The sequence below is a fragment of the Lemur catta genome, chromosome 10 (assembly GCF_020740605.2).
Source record: "Lemur catta isolate mLemCat1 chromosome 10, mLemCat1.pri, whole genome shotgun sequence".
Lineage (NCBI taxonomy): Eukaryota > Metazoa > Chordata > Mammalia > Primates > Lemuridae > Lemur > Lemur catta.
In genome coordinates this window covers 51,497,079-51,516,972 of record NC_059137.1, presented here as the reverse complement: position 1 = coordinate 51,516,972, position 19,894 = coordinate 51,497,079, and the positions used below count along the sequence as shown (strand labels likewise).

General features: G+C 35.1%; 1 protein-coding gene across 7 annotated transcripts in view; it reads left to right on the top strand.

Annotated features, from left to right (window-relative positions):
* The window catches only part of CCDC171 (coiled-coil domain containing 171), a 367,143-nt gene that overhangs the window by 292,141 nt on the left and 55,108 nt on the right, over window positions 1–19,894 (top strand). The window contains exon 25 of one of the 7 annotated variants that reach the window (XM_045563090.1): window positions 9,628–10,031. The exons of 4 other annotated variants lie outside the window; for them this stretch is intronic. In XM_045563090.1, the coding sequence (XP_045419046.1) occupies window positions 9,628–9,855 (228 nt within the window). In that variant the 3' untranslated portion in view covers window positions 9,856–10,031. Of the gene's footprint in view, window positions 1–9,627; window positions 10,032–19,894 lie in introns of those variants that run through there. 2 more of the 7 variants (XM_045563093.1, XM_045563094.1) reach the window with 2 other exon arrangements.

Genomic DNA, 19,894 nt, shown 5'->3' with positions numbered 1-19,894 from the left:
TCCACGGAACAATGAAGATGGGAAACTTACAGAGTGCCATTGTGCATCAAAGCTTATACTATGAAAACAGCAGTTGTGTGGTCACGTGGTATTTCAACAAATTATAATAGAAAGAGAACTGGCTTCAGTGCACATTAGTTAAGGACTAATAACTGATCCTGAGGTAGGGAATTTTTATGTGTTTAATTCACTGCTGTATTACAGAATCCAGAACAGTACTTGGTACATTATAGGTACTTGATAGATATTTATAGAAAGAATTAATGAATAGGGGTAATTTAGGATACTCAGAGTAGATGCAGCTTTAGATATACTTTGTGTATTACGTAAGCATGAGGAACAATCTCATGGGATTGATAATGTAGGGAGTAGATTCCTGAAATATGACCTAGAGGTATATTATTTTGGAATTTTGTGTTTGCTACATTATATTCTCATAGTTCTATAGGATGTTATTCCTAAAGATGGGTTTGGTTTCAGACTGCTGGAAATGGCCTGGTTCTATCAGAAATAACATTCCTGACTCTTGTGTAAAGGAAGTGTCATTGCCAGCTAAGTGATTTGTTTTGGAACATGTGCCCCAGTGCTTGTTGTGATTTGAAGGCATTTCAAGATCACATGCTTTGTCTTACATCTGAAGTGCCCCTCTCTCACTGAGAAATAGAGGGACAAAATTCTTTAACTGAAGATAGACGGTCCCTCCAGAGAAGCCCAGCCAGGTTGCTAGTCAAAGTGTCCACAGCCCTAGGGAATGTTGAGATTATACAGTGGATGGTTAACGGGGAAATAGATTGTTTGCAGCATCCCATGAAGAATTGCTAGGGATTTTAGGAGTAATATAATGGAACAATGAGGGAAACATGGCCTTATAAAACAGCAGGAGGGAGGGGCATGAAATTGTAAAATGTGAATTTATTGCTTGTTTTGTTGAGATATGTGATTGACAGATACTTACATGGTTAGGAAGGTTTAGGAAAGTCATCTCTTTCAAACAACTTTAAATTCTAAATGATTCTTCCCTTCCCCTATTCCTCTTTACCTGAGTGCATGCTCAGTAATTCCACTCATCGAAAAGCATGCTGCTGAAAGGTCTAAGTTTATAGTTTCCAGATTATTACTAAATTTTTGACATTGAATTTAAAAAGTTTATAACTTTAAGAGGAAATTCTTCAGTATTGAAATAGTGGTCAGAAAACATTTGCCTAATAGTTCCCAGAGAGAGTGTGACGTGTACATTTTGACCACAGAAGTCATAATTTGGCAGCTGGAAGTGGTATTTGGAGTAAAATTAAGACACACAAGTTATGAGTAGCCACTCTGCATAAGGAGTGGTATTTGTGTAGAGTAGATGAACAGCTACTCAGTATGATTATTTGTGTATGTGTTTATTCAATGTCAGATTGTGAATAAGAGTTAGATAATTGAAAATAAGAGTGTTCTCTGCTCAGTCAAAATCTTTTCAAAACTTGTAAAACATTTGCTTAAAGACCTACCCTCTGAGACTTTTAACTAACCAACTACAATTTCCTTTTTCACCACACATTTCACACACATCATAACTATACTAAAATACATACATATATATATTTCATTACATATAAAATACATGCATAGTTTTAGTTTTTAATAAACGGTTTTTAGTTATAAAAGTAAAGCATGCTTTTTGTAGATAATTTGGAAAATCCATACCCTAACCCTAAGAATAGAGAAAAAATATCCCAACAATTTCAATACCACAGAACCAGTACCACATGTAATTCTATGTACTGCTTTTTCACTTACATAGTGAAAAACGGTTGACAAAGTATGGGCCAAATCTACCTGCCATCTGTTTGTGTATGGCTTGTGAGGTAAGAATAGTTTTTACAATTTAAATGTTTGGGAAAAAAAGAAAAAGAAGAATATTTCATGACACATAAAAATGATATGAAATTCAAATTTCAGTGCCCATAAATAAAATTATATTGGAACACAGCCATGTACTTATTGTCTATGGCTGCAACAGCAGAGTTTAGTAGATATAACAGAGAACATATAGCCTACAAAGCATAAAATATTTATTATTTGGCCCTTTATGGCATTAGTCCATATTATCTAAAAGTTTCTAACCATAAATTTTATAGCTACATACTATTCCACCAAGTGGCTATAGCTTTATTAACCGTATTTCCTGTGGTTGAGTATGAGATTATTTCTAATTTTTGTCTGTTATTATAAATATAAGGAACCTAATCATAAATGGATGGGGTCAAATGGCATTAACCATTTAAGACAGTTGCCCAATTATAGCCCAGATGGTTCTATCAATTCATACAATTACTAGAAATTTATGAATGACTTGTTTCACAATGCTTTCACTAACATTTAGTATCATAATTATTAAAATTTAATTTTCATTGGCAGTAAATCTCATTTTATTTTCCATTTTTGATTACTAGTGGGGGTTACCATTTTGCCCATTTATTTGTTAATCAGGTCTATTTTTACTTTTGTGAACTGCCAATTCATAACTTTTGCTTATATTCAAATAATTTTAAAGATAAAAAATCATAAGAAGAAAAATTTAAACTTTTAAAACTTTTTCCTAACCCACGCTCCATTTTAGTCCCTTTTTTCAATGATAATTAAGTTTTTGTGATTCCTTTTTTAGAAAATAAAATAGGGATAGGTATGCATGTATGTGTACTTATGCTTATTTTTAAAATACAACTACATATATACATATTATTTTGTATGTATGTATATAAAGTACATATGTATGTATATATACATGCTGTTTTGAACTTTCTTTTTTCACTTGGACATATTTCTATATCAGCATTTACGTATTTACCTCATTTTTAAAATAATTGTATTATATGATTGTATCATACTTCAATTAAATAGCCTTCTGTTGTGGGACACTTTAGTTTCATTTAAAAAATGTTTTTCTATTTAAAAATGCTTCAGTGACCACATTTGTATGCTCATCTTGGTGAACTTTTGTAAGTGTAGCCATAGAAGAAATGCCTAGCAGTGGAATTGCTAGGTCAAAGGACAGGTACATGTAAAATTTTGTCTTCCAGAAATATTGCACCGGCTTACATCTCTAGCTGTAGGGGATGAGTTTTCTGTTTCCTTCTTCTCAACAATGGATATTATCAGACATCTGAATTTTTACCTATCTGATAGGTAAAAAGTAATCTTTCATTGGCGTGTTTTGTGTTGTACTTCTTTAATTGTGAATGAAGTTTAGTCTTTTTCATATATTTGTTGGTTATTATGTTCCTCCCTCCTCCAACCAAACAGCCAATTTGCACCTGAGGCAGAGGCTGCCAGTGGTTTCCTGGTATCTGTTTTCACTTTCTTTCTGTAATAGAACCTTTGAATATTACCTGGGAGCTGCTCAAGTAAAGAAAAGATACATTTCCTAGACTCCCCCAAAGCTAAATTAGACGCATGGTGAGAGAGGAAGCAGGGGTGGATGCCAGGGAACTAATTGAGCAAGGGCTCACTCATTGCCATGAAGATAGCACCAACCCATTCATGAGGGATCCACTCCCATGACCCAAACACCTCCCATTAGCCACCACCTCCAACGTTGGGGATCAAATTTCAACATGAGGTTTGAGGGGACAAACATCCAAACTGTAGCACCTATAAAGCTGAGCCTAGCACAGTGCATGACATATATGTGCAATACTTGTTAGCTATAATTATAAATTTGGAATTTATTATCACTTGAGAAGGGTAGAAAGAGAAATGAAGAAGAGAAACTACTGTATTCTATGCATATTTATGCATATTATTTCATTTAATGAATAAATTCAATTAATAGGAAATACACTAAAAATATTATAAGGCTGTTATAACAACCTTGTAACAACCCCATGAGAGATTACTCTTCTTACTTTACAGATAAGGATACAGGCTCATAATGGTTAAATAACTTGTCAAGGATCACATAGTTAATAAATGGCAGAATAAAGTTTGAAACCCAAGGTCTCACCACCTTCAAAGCCCATATTCTTTCCACTATACTGTACTACTTCTAATTGGGTCATAATCTGAAGTAATACTATGAGTGTTTGTTCATTCTGTCACTCATCATTTAGGAATCTACTTTAGCACCAAATATTCTGCTAAGTGGTGGGAATACACAGTCAGGATTCCATCACACTGGACTCTCATAGTTTTATAGGGAAAATATAAAGATATACAAATAAGTATAAAAATAGTAAAATAAATGCTTATAAAGGAATTATAAAAAGGAGATGTTGTGGTTAAGGGTAGTTGGGAAAAGGTGAGAAGAGGTTCTGGAAAAGCCTTACCAAAGAGGCAAATCTTGACCCAAGTTGGAAACGCATAGAATTCACCCAACAAAGGGCAGAAGTAGATATACAGGAGGCCAGTGTAAACTATGGAGTGTCATATTTAGGGACTTTCAGTTCCATGTACCTTGATTGCATAGTACAAGTGAGGAAATGGTAGACAGGGAAGCTAGACAGGGAAGCCAAGAACTTGTGAGCCAGACTGCAAAGTGCAGCAAAGTCACATGGCAAAAAAGGCCACGGCTATAGGGAAGCATGAAGAATTGAAACCACCTATCCAATCAATCTTCCACGTCAAACAAGTAATGGAGATTGAATTTGAACCAGATAGATTGACTTGAGAACTGGGCTTCCTGAACAAATGCTAAATGTGTGCTTGAGGACAAAATCATGATGTGAATCAAGTTTGTTGTTAATATCTTCTGCCTCTCTTTTCTGATTGGTTTCTACCTCTATGATTGTCCTTCTTTCTTAGTGTCTAGATAACACAGGACTCTTAGTGTATTTCCTATCTAGAGACTTTACATTGCTCCACTGACTCACATTTCCCCCATGCATTGATGTCACTGAGCTAAAAAATCAAACTAGTTTGTAGTAAGGTTCAATGACTTGTAGGGAAAATATTCCTATAGGTTTGGTATTGTTAACTAAAAGTTAGAATTGTTAACTACTGTACAATGAATAAATATTTAATGCATGATAGCAGATGTGTTTGTGTATATATATATAAATGCATATATCAAGTATATATGTGTATGTATTTATAAGGTGAATGTGTGTATGTGTATATATAATATAAGATATATAATTGAATATTCTATAAGAGAAAACTGTATGTGATTATTGCCAACTCTGATTGTCTGTATAAACTGTCCTATGATACTACCATGGCAGAATTGGACAATGGACAGGTAGAATTTGGTTAACTAAGTTGAAGTATTTGGAAGGAAGAAAACTTTGGGACACTGAATACTGAGACTCTAGTGGTAAAAACACTTTAGGAACTAAGGTAGAAATGGCCAGGGAGCCTCATTGTAAGGGCCTCTTGTGGGTGCTTTGATTTCTTCATCAGTTTATATGGAATTGTGCACCCTATTTAAAACCAGTCAATAATTTACAGGGCTTAAAACATCAACATGGAGGTTGAAGTAATGAAAAGTGTATTATAGAATTTAATTGAAGGAAGCCACATCATCTAAACTGTAGCTAATCTTCTTATCTATCTGCTTTATTTTAGAATCATGTGTAATATGTGTTACTTCCCCTTAAGAATGGCCTATCTATATCTTCTCAAAATCTTAGGTATTATATTTGGGAGTTTATGATTTCTGGGTTAATGCAACCCCCGAAAGTTAGGTGTTAACATTATGTACTGTCATACATGGAATTATGATGGACCTGTGGAACTTCAGAGCTCCAGCCCCTCATTTTATAGGCAAGGGAGGTGAGACTTGGATGGACTAATTCATCTGCCCAAAATGACCCAGTTAGTTAGATTGTAATGGAACTGGGAGAAGAAACTATAGTCTGCTGATCTTCAGTCTGGTATTTTTTTCACCACACTATGTGCTTAGCATAATCTCCAGGCAATACTACTCAGGCTTCCTAAATCACATTTTCCTTCACTTTTTATAATACTAAATTCTAGAAGACTTAACTTGATCATAAATGCTACACAGGAGACAAATGGCTTAGTGTCATTGTTTCAGAAGCCTTGGTCGGCAAAAAGGCTTTGATATATAGGCAATTTATTGGGTGATTATTTTGTTATTAGACTAATGCTTTATTTATTTATTTTTGTTTGGAAAACATTCTTAGAAAATTAAGATATTAGAGCCTTGAAAAATGGCTATTGGCCACATCCAATTATTGTATTTCATAAGATTCTTAAAATGCAGAAATTTAGTAGACACATTTTGGATTGTGAATATGTATTTAGCTGATGGACTATAACAGTTCAAATAGAATCATTTACAGCTTATTGAGTAAATAAAAGTGCTTCCATAAAGATTCACATGACACCTAGCTTTTATTTCAGGTAACTAATTTCCTTTTGAAAAATTGCCTAAATTTAGATTTACATAAGAGACAGAAAGAACACTGCAGCAGTTTAAAAAGTAGTTTAAATGACCATGGACTTTACAGATTTAAAATATAAGATCAGGTGGTGAATATTAACTTTTAATGATCTCTGACAAAAAGTTACTTAACTGGCTTTTACTCACTGTGTTACATTAAAAAGTGTTATGATGTATTTCTGGATATAATTTGTAATAAGAAAAATCGTTCACATTTACCTGTTACTTTAACATCAAATTCTCAAATCAAAATTTCACCAGAATTTTTGCTGGATTCTTTTTAAACTATTAAGTGACTTAAAATCAGATTTTATACCATTTCATGGAAAAAATTATATTCTAGCAGTACAGCAAATGATCCCAGTAGCAAAAGCAGTCATTTGTTTTCCTTTACACAGGAGTAAGTTTGTTTACTTGCTAGAGGGTATACCTTTTGGGGGTACAAGTCTTTTTTTTTTTTTTTTTTTTTGAGACAGAGTCTTACTCTGTTGCCCAGGCTAGAGTGCTGTGGCATCAGCTTAGCTCACAGCAACCTCGAACTCCTGGGCTCAAGCAATCCTCCTGCCTCAGCCTCCCAAGTAGCTAGGACTACAGGCATGTGCCACCATGCCTGGCTAAATTTTTCTCTATATATTTTTAGTTGTCCATATAATTTCTTTCTATTTTTAGTAGAGACAGGGTCTCGCTCTTGCTCAGGGTGGTCTCCTGAACTCAAATGATCCACCTGCCTCGGTCTCTCAGAGTGCTAGGATTACAGGCGTGAGCCACCGCTCCCAGCCGGGGGTACAGGTCTTTAAGGAAATCTCTCTCTCTCTCTCTCTCTCTCTCTTTCTCTCTTTCTCTCAAATGAGTTTTTTAAGGCAATCTTGCATGTTTAGCGCATAAGATCAGAAGATAGTGTACAGAAAGTGAGGCTGATTTGAAATATTAGAGAAATGCTCAAGACCCCATTTCAAGGTTATTTTTCAATGAATGTTAAATATTAGAGAAAAGGGTGCTTTCAGACAACATAGTGGAAAATAGTCATCTTGTAAAGATGAAAAAAGGAAAAAGGAGGGCCTTTGTAGGGTGCCAAGATCCCTACAAAGGGACATTAAAGAGAAATGGGCAGTTAGGACTGCCTTCCTAACTTTGTAATGTTAGGTTGCCGAATTCACAGGAACAAAAGGGGAAACTTTAAGTGCAGTATATAGGTTTGAGTAAATTATGCATATCCCTAATATTGACAAAACAGGAATGGTCAGTCAGTTTGGCTCTGTGACCTTTCTCTAGCCTAAAATATCAAGAAGAAAATACCCTCAGAGGATACCTGACCTTCCTTAGTCTGATTGTGCACCCTCCTCTCTTTTCATACATAGTTTTCTTAGACCAGAATGTGAAGTATAAAGATGTATCAAAATTAAATTTTGAAGCCTGGACTGACAATATTCTTTTGTCATAATAAAGAATACTATAGCTATAACTAAGTTTTATTAAGAAGAAAATCAGTCCCCACCATTTCCTGCTCTTCCAGCATTCCCCTCACCCCCAGGTCTGGCAGAATGAGAAGTTAGTAGATGGCACTATAGTGTTTACAGCAGCAAGTAATGACATTGCCAATTTAGATACATAGCTGGAAAAAAATCAGAAAAGGTGATTGCAGTAGTAGTAAAAGTGCAAAAGTCTACATCTCCAGCCTCTGATGTAATGAGATGCCTCTGTTTGGGTTCCAAACTGACATGGTCAGGCCCAGTATTAAGGTTCTGCAAGTGAAACCTCATCAGTGCCATTAATCAGGGTCAATTCATAATTTTGGAAGTTCTTTTCCTTCCATGGGAATAAGCTAAGCCCTCTCCTCATAGAGCTATTCAAGTGGCCACTTTAGGTGTTTTTTAACTTCCGATATAAAAAGAGATGATGTCTGTCAGCTACAGGCTTACAGTAGACTATCAAGAAATCAAAAGAACAGAGATCAAAGAAAATTGCTGAACTAGGTGTTAGATGCAGACATTGATTTTTCTCCAGCTGTAGTTTTAAAAAAAATCCACAAAAATGGTAATGCATACAACAGTTGAATTTCTAATACTTTCCTAAAGCAATCAGTAGCTTCCCTCTTGTTTTCACATATAGAAACAATTTTGTATGACATGACATAATAAAGCAGACCCTTATACTCTACATTATTTTGTTATCAAAACTGTAAGAGGATCTACTAAAAAAGTACTTTTTGAAAAAAAACCCTACAATATAGAATATGGTTTTTAGTGGAGATGCTTATGACTAGACTTATCTCTGCCACATTTATTTGCTGGGAATCTGGAAAATTCTGACATACAATTGATCATTATTGTACTATTTCAGTGCTATTTCCTATTATCTTTAAATGTCATAAAATAATACTTACCTGCTTTACTGCTAAGACTTCATTCATGTAAAATATTAACTACTAATTACCAATGTTACTTGAGGCTTAAATGTATAGCTTTATCAAAATGTTAACTCTGTTGTCAAGTACTTCATGGGTATGTGGCATTTCTTAGGTTTGATTTCCAAGAGTGTCTGGATACCAGCAATTTTTTAAAATATGTGAGAAATTATTTTCAACCCCTTATTTTGATATATGATCTCAAAATACTAATAATAGAACAGTCTTTATCAAAGCTAGGTGTTGGCATTATTATTAAAAGTAAAGGCAAAAAGTTCTTCTCACTAGAATTTTATATCTCAGTATGCTGTTTTCTAGGGGTCACTGATATCTGCTTATTTTTCTTTGTGCTGTGTTTGTCAGTTAAGTCAGTCATGCTGATAGATTAAAAAAACATAAATAACCATAGTTTATTTTCTAAGAGGCCTAATCTTCCATATTATATGACACATATTATATAGTACAATGAAATAAATATTAGTATTGGTTTCTGTAAATTGCCAATTGATTGGAGTCCAGGTAAAAATGCCTGATTGTATTGACTCTTTGATGTAACTTTATTGTATCAAAGTTTTATATAAAGTTTTATGTAAAGTTTTGGTGTTTAGGCAAACTCTTATTGTCCTGAAAAGTTTATGACAGAGCAGATAAGAGATTGCGTCACACTTGGAAAATAATTTAATATTTATATATTATCATATTGATTACTTAAATAGCAATTTCCATTCCATTTTATATTACTATTATTATTAGTTTACTTCCCGTTTATGGTTTTAGGCTCTGTTTAAGAGTTTTCAGCTCTATGTTTATTATTTTTTTCTTTTGTATGTCACAGACAGGGTCACGAGACCATTCAAATCTCTCCATTCCTTCAAGAGCTACTCTTCCAGCTGACACAATTGGTGTTGGGGATTTTTTGCCATTGAAAGCTGAACTTGATACAACTTACACTTTCTTAAAGGAGACATTTGTAAATACAACGCCCCATGCTCTGACATCATCTCACTCCTCTCCAGTGACCATCTCTGCTAATGCCAAAAGACCAACTCAGATTGGATTATGACTTTATGAAATAAAAAATGGAGGAAGAGTTAACAGTACAATTAAAATTGTTTTGAAGGGGCTTTTCTTATCAGTTGAATTTTGTTCCAGCACAAGTGGCAGTGGGTTTTTAAAAATTGTGTGATATCTTAATGTGCATGGGTAGCTGTGTCTCCTTGAATAAGGAAATAACCAACTTTTTTCTAAGTTTTATTTATTATCACAGTTGCTCATTTTTATGTAACATATTTTTAAATGTTAAAGAATGACACATTTTGGGTAATTTCCCTCGGACTTAAAAAAATCAATAAGCCATTTTAGTCTCTATCTATCAAAGTTGTTTCATACTTGTCTATTTTAAAGCAGGACTGCAATACTTTAATAGGTTTGAGAGAGCTATTTGAAATGTATGCCAATGATTCCTGTCATTTCATGGCAGCCCTGCCATGGTTCACTGAGCCCCCTCTTCTCTCTTGTCAGCTCAACTGAAGACAAGCATTTAGTTGCAAACTTTAAGCAGGTTGTGCAAAACAGAAATGATGTGACTGCTTCTCCTCCTGCACAATAATGTCACTCCTGGTCAATGTGAGAAGGTCAGGTTGCTCCTTGTAAAGTTACATGATACCACTTGCCCATTTGAACAAGTTAAGTTAACTGCTGAATCTGGTCCCTGCAGGCATTGAAAACTCATTCTTTTACCAAGTCTGCATTTGATAAGAAAGTAGAGCAGTTGTGCTGGGAGGATTTCTGTGGTGTGTTTAGGCACTTTATAAGGACAGTTCCCACACCAGTATAGCAGGTAATATATTTAGTATAAGCTGAAAAACTTCAAGGTAATGGCTGTTTTGACCTTCAAAATAGACTCCTTTTTTTGTTTTTGTTGTTGGTAGGACCCAAGAGTGACGCCCATCTTTGATGCTGACAGAATTTAAAACAAGGCCATTGCCCTGCATTTTCTGCCTTGTAGCACACAAAAGTAAAATTGTATGTCAGGCCGAGATGTCGGGGAGCTGACAAGATGCCCCAGTGACATTTCAGCTAGAAAGAGCAAGTGTCTTGCAACCAAGTGGTCAAATATCAAATAATAGGTCAAGCAGGAAGGAGCTGAGTTCTAACCACAAAGAGGTTTCTGGTAACTTACTTGACAAGCTTTTGGGCGCTGTGGCTTGACAAAGTGATGTTCTGTTGGGTATCGCTAGACAGACTGTTCTTTATCGCCTTCAGAAGATCAGACATTGACATTGATTAAACTCTTTAACCCTTAAAGGTTAAATCCTTGCAGTTCGCATCATGGTAAGTGAAGAACAAAAGAATATGTGTAATGTGTATTTGTTTGCGTATTAATCATTTAACTCCCCAGTGATATTAACTTCTGATGTGAACTGTAGTTTTTTATGAAGAGTTTTGATACAAAATTTATATTATTTTTCATTATGGAGTTTTTCATTATGGATAAATTAGAAAATAACAGCATGTATTATGGAGGCTATGTTGTCTTATCTTTACAGTGACATTTGATTCAAAAATACCCAAGTTCTGAGAATTTTTTTTATTTGCCTTGGTAAATAAAATCTATATTTAGATTACTATTTACATATTAGTCAAATTAGCCAAGTGATTTATGCCATCTGAGGTGACAATTATTGTCATACTATATAACACAATACTATTTCTTATAATACTGAGCTAATATAATTAGCTTTATGTAAAACTTTAGAAAGCTTTTCATGTGGAGTTAAATTATATCTTAAACCAAATTTCTCTTAATTCTTTCCTTGGAATTATTCTTTTTAATATGCCCTGTGTAAAGTAACCTGCATGCAATTCAACTTGCAAATTTATTGTAACACAGAAATTGCTATTGATTGCTTTTATATAAATCATAGAATAATTTTTGCACATTTCAAAACACTTTCATCTGCCATTCCATACAATGGTTAGGTTATTGTTCATATAGAAATCGATAGACAGTTTTTTAGTTTATATGATATCATTGAGCTTCCAATTTTCACACTATAGAAAAGCAGTGTTTCTATATATAACATATATGTCTGTCTTTGTGTGTGTGTATGCTTGCATTGAATCCGTTTTCAGATTTTACTAATTTTAGAGAAAAAAAACACCTTTGTAAAATGTGCCTGGACAGGCATTGGTCTTCTTGCCATAATTTTACAATCTGTTAATGGGATAACACCAAAATAAATATGTATGTTTCTCTCTATATATAGGTATGATTTTACAGATACATTTTATACGGTAAATTCTTAACTATAAATTCAAAAAGATTATTAAATCAAATCAAAGCATGTCCCATTTATAAGCAACTAGGTGCTAAAGGCCATAGAAACTGAAAGATGAACCTCCTGAGCAATCATTAGTATTCACTACCAAATACAGTAATATTTGTAGCATATGCTTTTTTCCCAGAAGTCAGACCCAGCAGGAGGAGGAGATTTAATGACATATCCTATGGAGATCTGAGAAACTCTAGACTGCTTCTAAGCACCTTAGTGACCAATTGCTGCATATTTGAGATCTGTGTTGTGTTGGCAAGGACAGTTGCTCTATCAGCTGCTTTATCTCCTTAAGAATAATGTATAGAATAGACATTTCTTCAGAGAAAGACTTCAATTATTTTTGTACAGGAAAGGAAGTTTTACTATATATCTCAGTATGTAGATTTTCTTACTAACCTTCTGTGATCTAGAAAAATGCTTATATTAATATTACCCATCACTATTAATTCTTAAAGTTATTATTCTGATACCTAAGTCACACTTATTTTTTGAGGGTTTACAAATATTTTTAATACAAATATTTTGGAATGACATAACACAAACGCAAAGAGGCTTAGGTAATTGCAAGAATTGCCAATTCAGTGATAATTTAATGATATAAGTAAATAACCTTTTAAAAAGAATAATCACTTCAGTTTACCAAATGTCTGAGTCTAATTAAACTTAGCAACTCTTTTTCTTATTTGTGATATATGCTATTATATTATTGAATGATATATGATTGTGCCATTATTGAATGCTTAACAAGATTATTATTATTTTCATGTTACTTTATGTTATATCTGAATTCATTCTGCACACCATACTGAACAATGATAAATTGATCCTATTTCAGTGTGTACTTTTTATGGACAAGTTTTCTAATATAGAAGGTGGAAGATAATTAATATTTATTGAGCAACTATTTTATGCCAGTCACTATAGCAAAACTCTAATATTCTCACAATAAACTACTATAGTAAGTATTTGCATCACCATTTTAGACATGAATAATTGAGGATCTAAAAGTTTAAGTATTTGATTACCTAAGATCACGTATAACCTAGGAATTAGTACACCCAGAGTTGCAACTCTGAAGCCCATGTTATTTTCACTTTTCCAAGACTACTTTCCAGAAATAATGAACACTTTTAAAAGAGAAGTATGTTTGGTTTGAATACAGATTTCTTTCTTTTTGGGGGGCTGAGGGGATAAAGTTTTGCTCTGTCACCCTGGGTAGAGGGCAGTGACATCATCATAGCTCACTGCAACCTCAAACTCCTGGGCTCAAGCGATCCTCCCACCTCAGCCTCTCGAGTAGCTGGGACTACAGGCGTGTGCCACCAGGCCCAGCTAATTTTTTGTATTTTTGGTAGAGACAGGGTCTCACTCTTGCTCAGGCTGGTCTCGAACTCCTGACTTCAAGCGATCCTCCCACCTTGCCCCCCCAGAATGCTAGGATTACAGGTGTGAGCCACCGCACCTATCCAGAATCCAGATTTCTTATCCATTGATTAGATAAAACTTAATGGTAGTATATATGTAACTAGTAACTGAAATAATTGTGAAGTTTGTACCCATCTTTCAGAGAAACCACCGCCCTCACTATGTTGCCCAGTACCTCTAGCTTGGGCTGAGGGGCCACACAGATGCACTCAGAGGCAGACCTCTGTTGAAAGATGCTGATGGTGAGCCAGCCTGACTAAACTGTTACTTCCCAGTGGAGAGCAATGGCATCTGATGAGTAAGGCTGATCATGAAAGCATTTACCTGTGTAAGTTGTAGCATGAAGATTTTAAAATATATTTTTTGGACTAGTGTAGTTGGCTGAATAATGGTCCTTAAAGATAACCATGTCCTAATCCCTGGAACTTATGAATATTACCTTTTATGGCAAAAGGGACTTTGTAAATGTGATTAAATTGAGGATTTTGAGATGGGGGAATTATCCTGGATTATCTGAGTGGGCCCTAAATGCAATAAAAAGTATCTTTATAAGAGAAGGAGCACAGGGGTTGGTTTAACTATAGAGTGGAGAAGGTGATGTGATTATAGAAGCAGAGGTTGAAATGATGTGTTCAGGGGTTGAAACAGAGGTTGAAAAGATGGAGGAAGGAGCCAGACCTAAGCATATTGGCAGCTGCTAGAAGCTGAAGAAGGCAAGGAAATGGATTCTCCTCTCAGAGAGGTTCAAGGACTGTGATAGGATAAATTCGTGTTGTTTTAAGCCACAGTTTGTAGTAACTTGTTACAGCAGCTGTAGGAAACTAAGACAACCAGTAAACTCTTAGTGTTTCATTATAAAAGATTAATATGTAATCCTTTGATATTAGCACACAGAAAATTATTCCTTTTTAAAAATTATTGTGATTAGTTGCCTTCATAACTTGAATTTCCAAATTTGTTTAGGTTTTCATTTTATAGTCATGGCTTCTGAATATAATAAACAGTGGTTATTATATTGGGCCAGCATACAGTCACACTCTATTGCCAACATTTTTGATAATTCTTCAATTAACCTGTGCTTTCGATGTGCATTTTAATTTCTACAGTTTTAAAAAGGTAGCATGCCTTAAATGTATTAAATTTATCTTAAAGGTCTACTTTAAATGATTATTTTTATTTAATTCCATTTTGGTTGACATATTTTTATAGCTTTCATACAAGAGAAATTGAAAATTTTACTATATAATATTTAAATCCATTTTGTCATTAATTTGGTGAAATCATATAATTTTTCCTGATGGCTTAGTTTAATGAGAGAAATTTTAATTGAAATGACTAAGTGTTCAATAAAGTCAAACCTAAAATATTGAAGATTTAAAATATTTCAAGTACAGCCTCCCCCCCAAAAAATAAAGAAAAGAAAAAGAAAAAAGGAACGCATCCATTCCTCCTGGTTAAGTGAGACATAAATGTGTAAATTTACATATTAGAAGAGCTCTATCTTTTCTCTCGTACCTTAATAATTTTATTCTAAGACTCTTTTCTGGCTGTGGAATGTGTTGATCGGCATATCAGATGTCCTGTTAGTTTATACTGTGGATTGCTTACGTATTTTTTATGAACCACCCCTGTATAATCTTTTTTAGTTATTGTTTTAAGCACATCTGACTCTAAAGGTCTCCCAAACTGTATCTTCTGTGCAAATTACATTTCTGTGGACATCACAATAGAAAAATTTGTTCTTAATCTTTGTAGGAATGATAACTAATTGATATTGCATACTATAAGTTGTAAAGTCTCTGGATACAGTATGGAAAGGAGATACATCAAAACAGAGTTTTACTCTTTCCTCCAAATCATCGTGTGTATAGGTGTGTTAGATGCTGAGGCATATGTTTACAGAGCACTGACCTTAATGTTAGTTATGCAGCAAAAGCCCCACAACACATAAGGCTTTGAAAACCACTGGGTTAATATTATCTGAAGATAGTTTTTTTGTGGTTTAATTGAGTCATGCTTCATTGTCTTTTATTGCATGTTAATGCCAGTGAAGTGCTGATTGTTGACAGAGTCCTCCCAGTGAGCGGCTCCGGAATGTTGTGCTGCTATAGGAAACTACGTAAAATAAAAAGTCTTATTTAGATCTGAAGAAGACTCATCTGACAGGTTAAGAGCTATCAAATATTCATAAATCTTCACCAGTGACAAGAATATAAGGTGAGCTATCTGTCTTCAATAGATCCCTTCTATGTTTTTGGTGTCTATATAAAGGAAAAATTTTAAATGTGATCCAGAATGAATCGAATTGTGTTGGATGTCTAGTAAAAAGAACCATTAAAGAAATAAATATAGGATATATAATAGGACATCTCATTTTTGCCTTTTTCCTTCAAACAATAAGCAAACTATATTTTTATTTACTTTTTCTAACCTCACATCTGGTCTAAAAGAAAGAGGTTTCAACAGTAAAACTGCCCACGGAAAGCTTTGGAACATGGACACTCCCTGCAAATCATTTAGGACCTGAGGTTTAAAGGCAACGGTTCATTCTAGTGACTTTGATGTACAGCTGACTATTGAACTCATTGTAAATGCTTCTATGGTTGCAGAAGCACCACCTGTGAATACACTTCAGTTTTCTTCTGTGCCAGGGAGGAATATTCTAAATGTGTGCTCTGAAGACTATATAGAAAGATTCTTCTGAAGCAGAGTTTGCATTTACAGTCACAATTAAAATGCTTTCTGATAATGAATGGTGGTAGCATTCTTACTGAAGTGTGCATGGGTCCAAGAGGGTATTATCTACACTGTAGTGTGTGTGACATGTAGGGCTGCACAGAACAGTCCTGGCACATGGAAGCCACTGTCAGCTTCAAAGTCATTTCATAATTTACGGGGCACCTTGCTTTCTTTAATCTGTAGGGAGGCAGAATCACTGTTCTCCTTAAGAGATACTCTTGAGGATGTCAACACAGCCTTTCCTGAATATGAAGTTAATCAGAGTATAATAGAAACCCTGTATCACTTTATCTCTAAATAGCTTTCACACTGACAATCTCCCATTGACTCGGTTTATATATTAATACTTCACCACAATTCAAATAAGAGTTCAAACACCTAAATTAGAGCACATCCATCTTTTTTTTAATTATACCTTTATTGGGATATAATTCACATAACATAAAGTTCACCCTTTTAAAGTGTACAATCCACAGTTTTTAATATATTCACAAGGATGTACAATTATCACCATTATCTAATTCCAGAACATTTTTATTACCCCAAAGAGAAACTCTGTACCTATTGGCAATCACTTTCCATTCCCCATTCGCCCATTCCCTGGTGACCATAATCTACTTCCTGTCTCTGTGGATTTGCCTATTTTGTGTATTTCATATAAATAGATTCATATAGATTGTCTTTTGTATCTGGCCTCTTTCATTTAGCATGATGTTTTCAAGGTTTATTCATATTATATTTAATGACATATATCTACTTCATTCCTTTTTAAGTGGAATAATATTTCATTATGTGGATAGATCACATTTTGTTTATTAATTTACCAATTTTTTTTGTTTGAGACAGAATCTGGCTCTATCACCCTGGGTAGAATGCAGTGGTATCATTGTAGCTCACAGCAACCTCAAACTCCTGGGCTCAAGCAATCCTCCTGCCTCAGCCTCCCGAGTAGCTGGGACTACAGGTCCACACCACCATGCCCAGCTAACTTTTTCTATTTTCAGTAGAGATGGAGTTTCGCTCTTGCTCAGGCTATTTTCATACTCCTGAGCTCAAGGGATCCTCCTGCCTCGGCCTCCCAGGGTGCTAGGATTATAGGCATGAGCCACTGCACCCGGTCTATTCATTTATCAACTGACTTTTAGTTTGTTTCCATTTTTTTGATTATTATGAAGAATACTGATATGAACATTCATGTACAAGTTTTTGTGTGGGCATATGTTTTCATTTCTCTTGTATATACACCTTGGAGTACAATTGCTGGATTATATGGTAACTCCAAGTTTAAGTATTTGAGGAATTTTCAGACTGTTTTTTAAAATGACTGCATTATTTTACATTCCCACTAGCAATGTCTGAGGTTTCCCGTTTCTCCACGTCCTTGACAGCACTTGCTGTTGTCCATCTTTTTGATAATAGCCATCTTAGTAGATGGGAAGTGTTACCTCATTGTGGTTTTGAGGTGCATTTTACTCATGACTGATGGTATTGAGCATCTTTGCATGTGCTTACTGGGCATATTATATTTTCTTTGGAGAAATGTCTATTCAAGTCCTTGGCTTATTTTTTAATTGGACTATTTGTCTTTTTATCCTTGAGTTATAAGAATTCTTTATATATTCTAGATATGAGACACTTTATATATATATATATATATGTATATATCTTTTCTCCAACCTTCTCAAACTATAGAAGGTCCTTGGTACTTGCCTAAGGTTTACTGTCCTACTTGGGCAGACATTCTGTCATAATGTCATGGCTGATATTTTTGGATGTTGCTCATATAGTTTTTTTTAATAACTAGTTCAAAGCATCTGGTATGGACTGAATTGTGTCCTCTATCCAAATTCATATGTTTATGCCCTAACCTCCAATGTGATGATATTTGGAGATAAACCTTTTGGGAGGTAATTAGGGTTAGATAAGATCATGAGGGTAGGGCCTTCTTGATGGAATTAGTGGCTTTATAAGCAAAGGAAGAGAGAGAAAGAGATTACTCTCTCTTTACCATGTAAGGACGCAATGAGAAGGTAGCTATCTGCAAGCCAGGAAGAGAGCCCTCGTCAGGAGTTGAATCAGCTGGCACCTTGATTTTGGACTTCCCAACCTCCAGAACTGTGAGAAACAAGTGTTCATTGCTTAAGCCACCTAATCTGTGGTATTTTGTTATAGCCTGAACTGACTGAAACAGAATCTTAACTTCCAGTGAAAGTATCTAATTAATGTAAGCAGTCCTGATTTCTGTATGATGGAGATAACAAATAGATGGAAAGATCTGTCTGGAGTAGATAAGTGGAAGGTTTTTAAGTTGTAGCTGCCCAAACAATGTTAGGTGTTCTTTATGGCTAGAAATACTCAGCTCGTTTTAAAGTAGGCCAGAAAAACTGGAAGATTGTTACTACTTCAGAAACAATGTCTTACCTTTTCTTTTCCCTAATCCCCTCCCTTCCACACCCCCCTCCCTTTTCTGGCTCTTTCTGTCTCTTTTCCATATACTCTCAGCATGACTTCCTAAAGGTACAGATTAAATGGTTGGGGTTATTTGAAAAATTGTCTGAAGTTCTCCTCCCAGCCAGAAGGAATTGTACTATAAAGTAGAATAATTTGAAAGGGAGGAGTTTTGTCTTTTTCATGAACAATAAAAGGCTTTCAATTTTTTTAATAACTGAAAAGGCTTATACTTCTGTTAGAGTCTCTAAGAACTTGTGATAAAGTTCATATTGTAGTTGTAGTTTATTCCATGAGCTGGGAGAATGCAAGCTTCTTTTGAGAAGATTCTGGCACTTTTAGACATACTTTCTCTATTGTGGAGCATACTGAATGTTGATGTATGAGTAATGCAAATAAAGGTGTTACATTTATAATTTAATATAAAAAATCATAGTATAGACATACCTTTCACGCATTCCTGAGAACTTCTTATCAATTAGCAGTAATTGAGCTTGTTTAGTGTTCATGGCCCAGGGTAGTGGTATGAGAATTTAGAACCAAATTCACTCACCAGCTGTGTGACTTAAGGCAAGTTATTTAACCTCATGAACCTCAGATTCCTCTCTGGGAAAAGGGAGTTAATGATACCTTCTTTGCTGAGCTCTTGTGAACATTATGTGAGCCAGCATTTAGCTCACAGCTAAATGGCACAAAGTAGTCACTGTCTCAGATAGGGGTAATTTGATTATGAGGCACCAAATCCCACTTAAAAATTATTGAAAGGCAAGAGGGATAATTCATGGAACCCCAGGCCACAGAGTGCAGCCCAGCCTCCAGAGGAAGGAAAGGATGTGTTTCTTGCAATGTGGCCTCCCTCTCCTGTTTCCGGGGCTATCTGCTGTCTTCATGACTGCTACTCCCAGTGCTTCTGCTTCCTCCCTCTCTCTGCTGACTGGCTCACGCAGCTCCATTGCCACATGGCCCAGACAAGGCCACTATAGCTCTGACTCACATAATTTTCCAGGTTAAGAACCTAAAAGAATCTTGATGGTCCACATCCCTGCAATCGTGTGTCCAGAGAGAAAGGGGCCTATGGACTGTTAACCTGCAAGGCAGATGCAATGGGAAGAGATAGAGAGGGGCATGGGTAGGTTCTATAAGAAGGTGGTG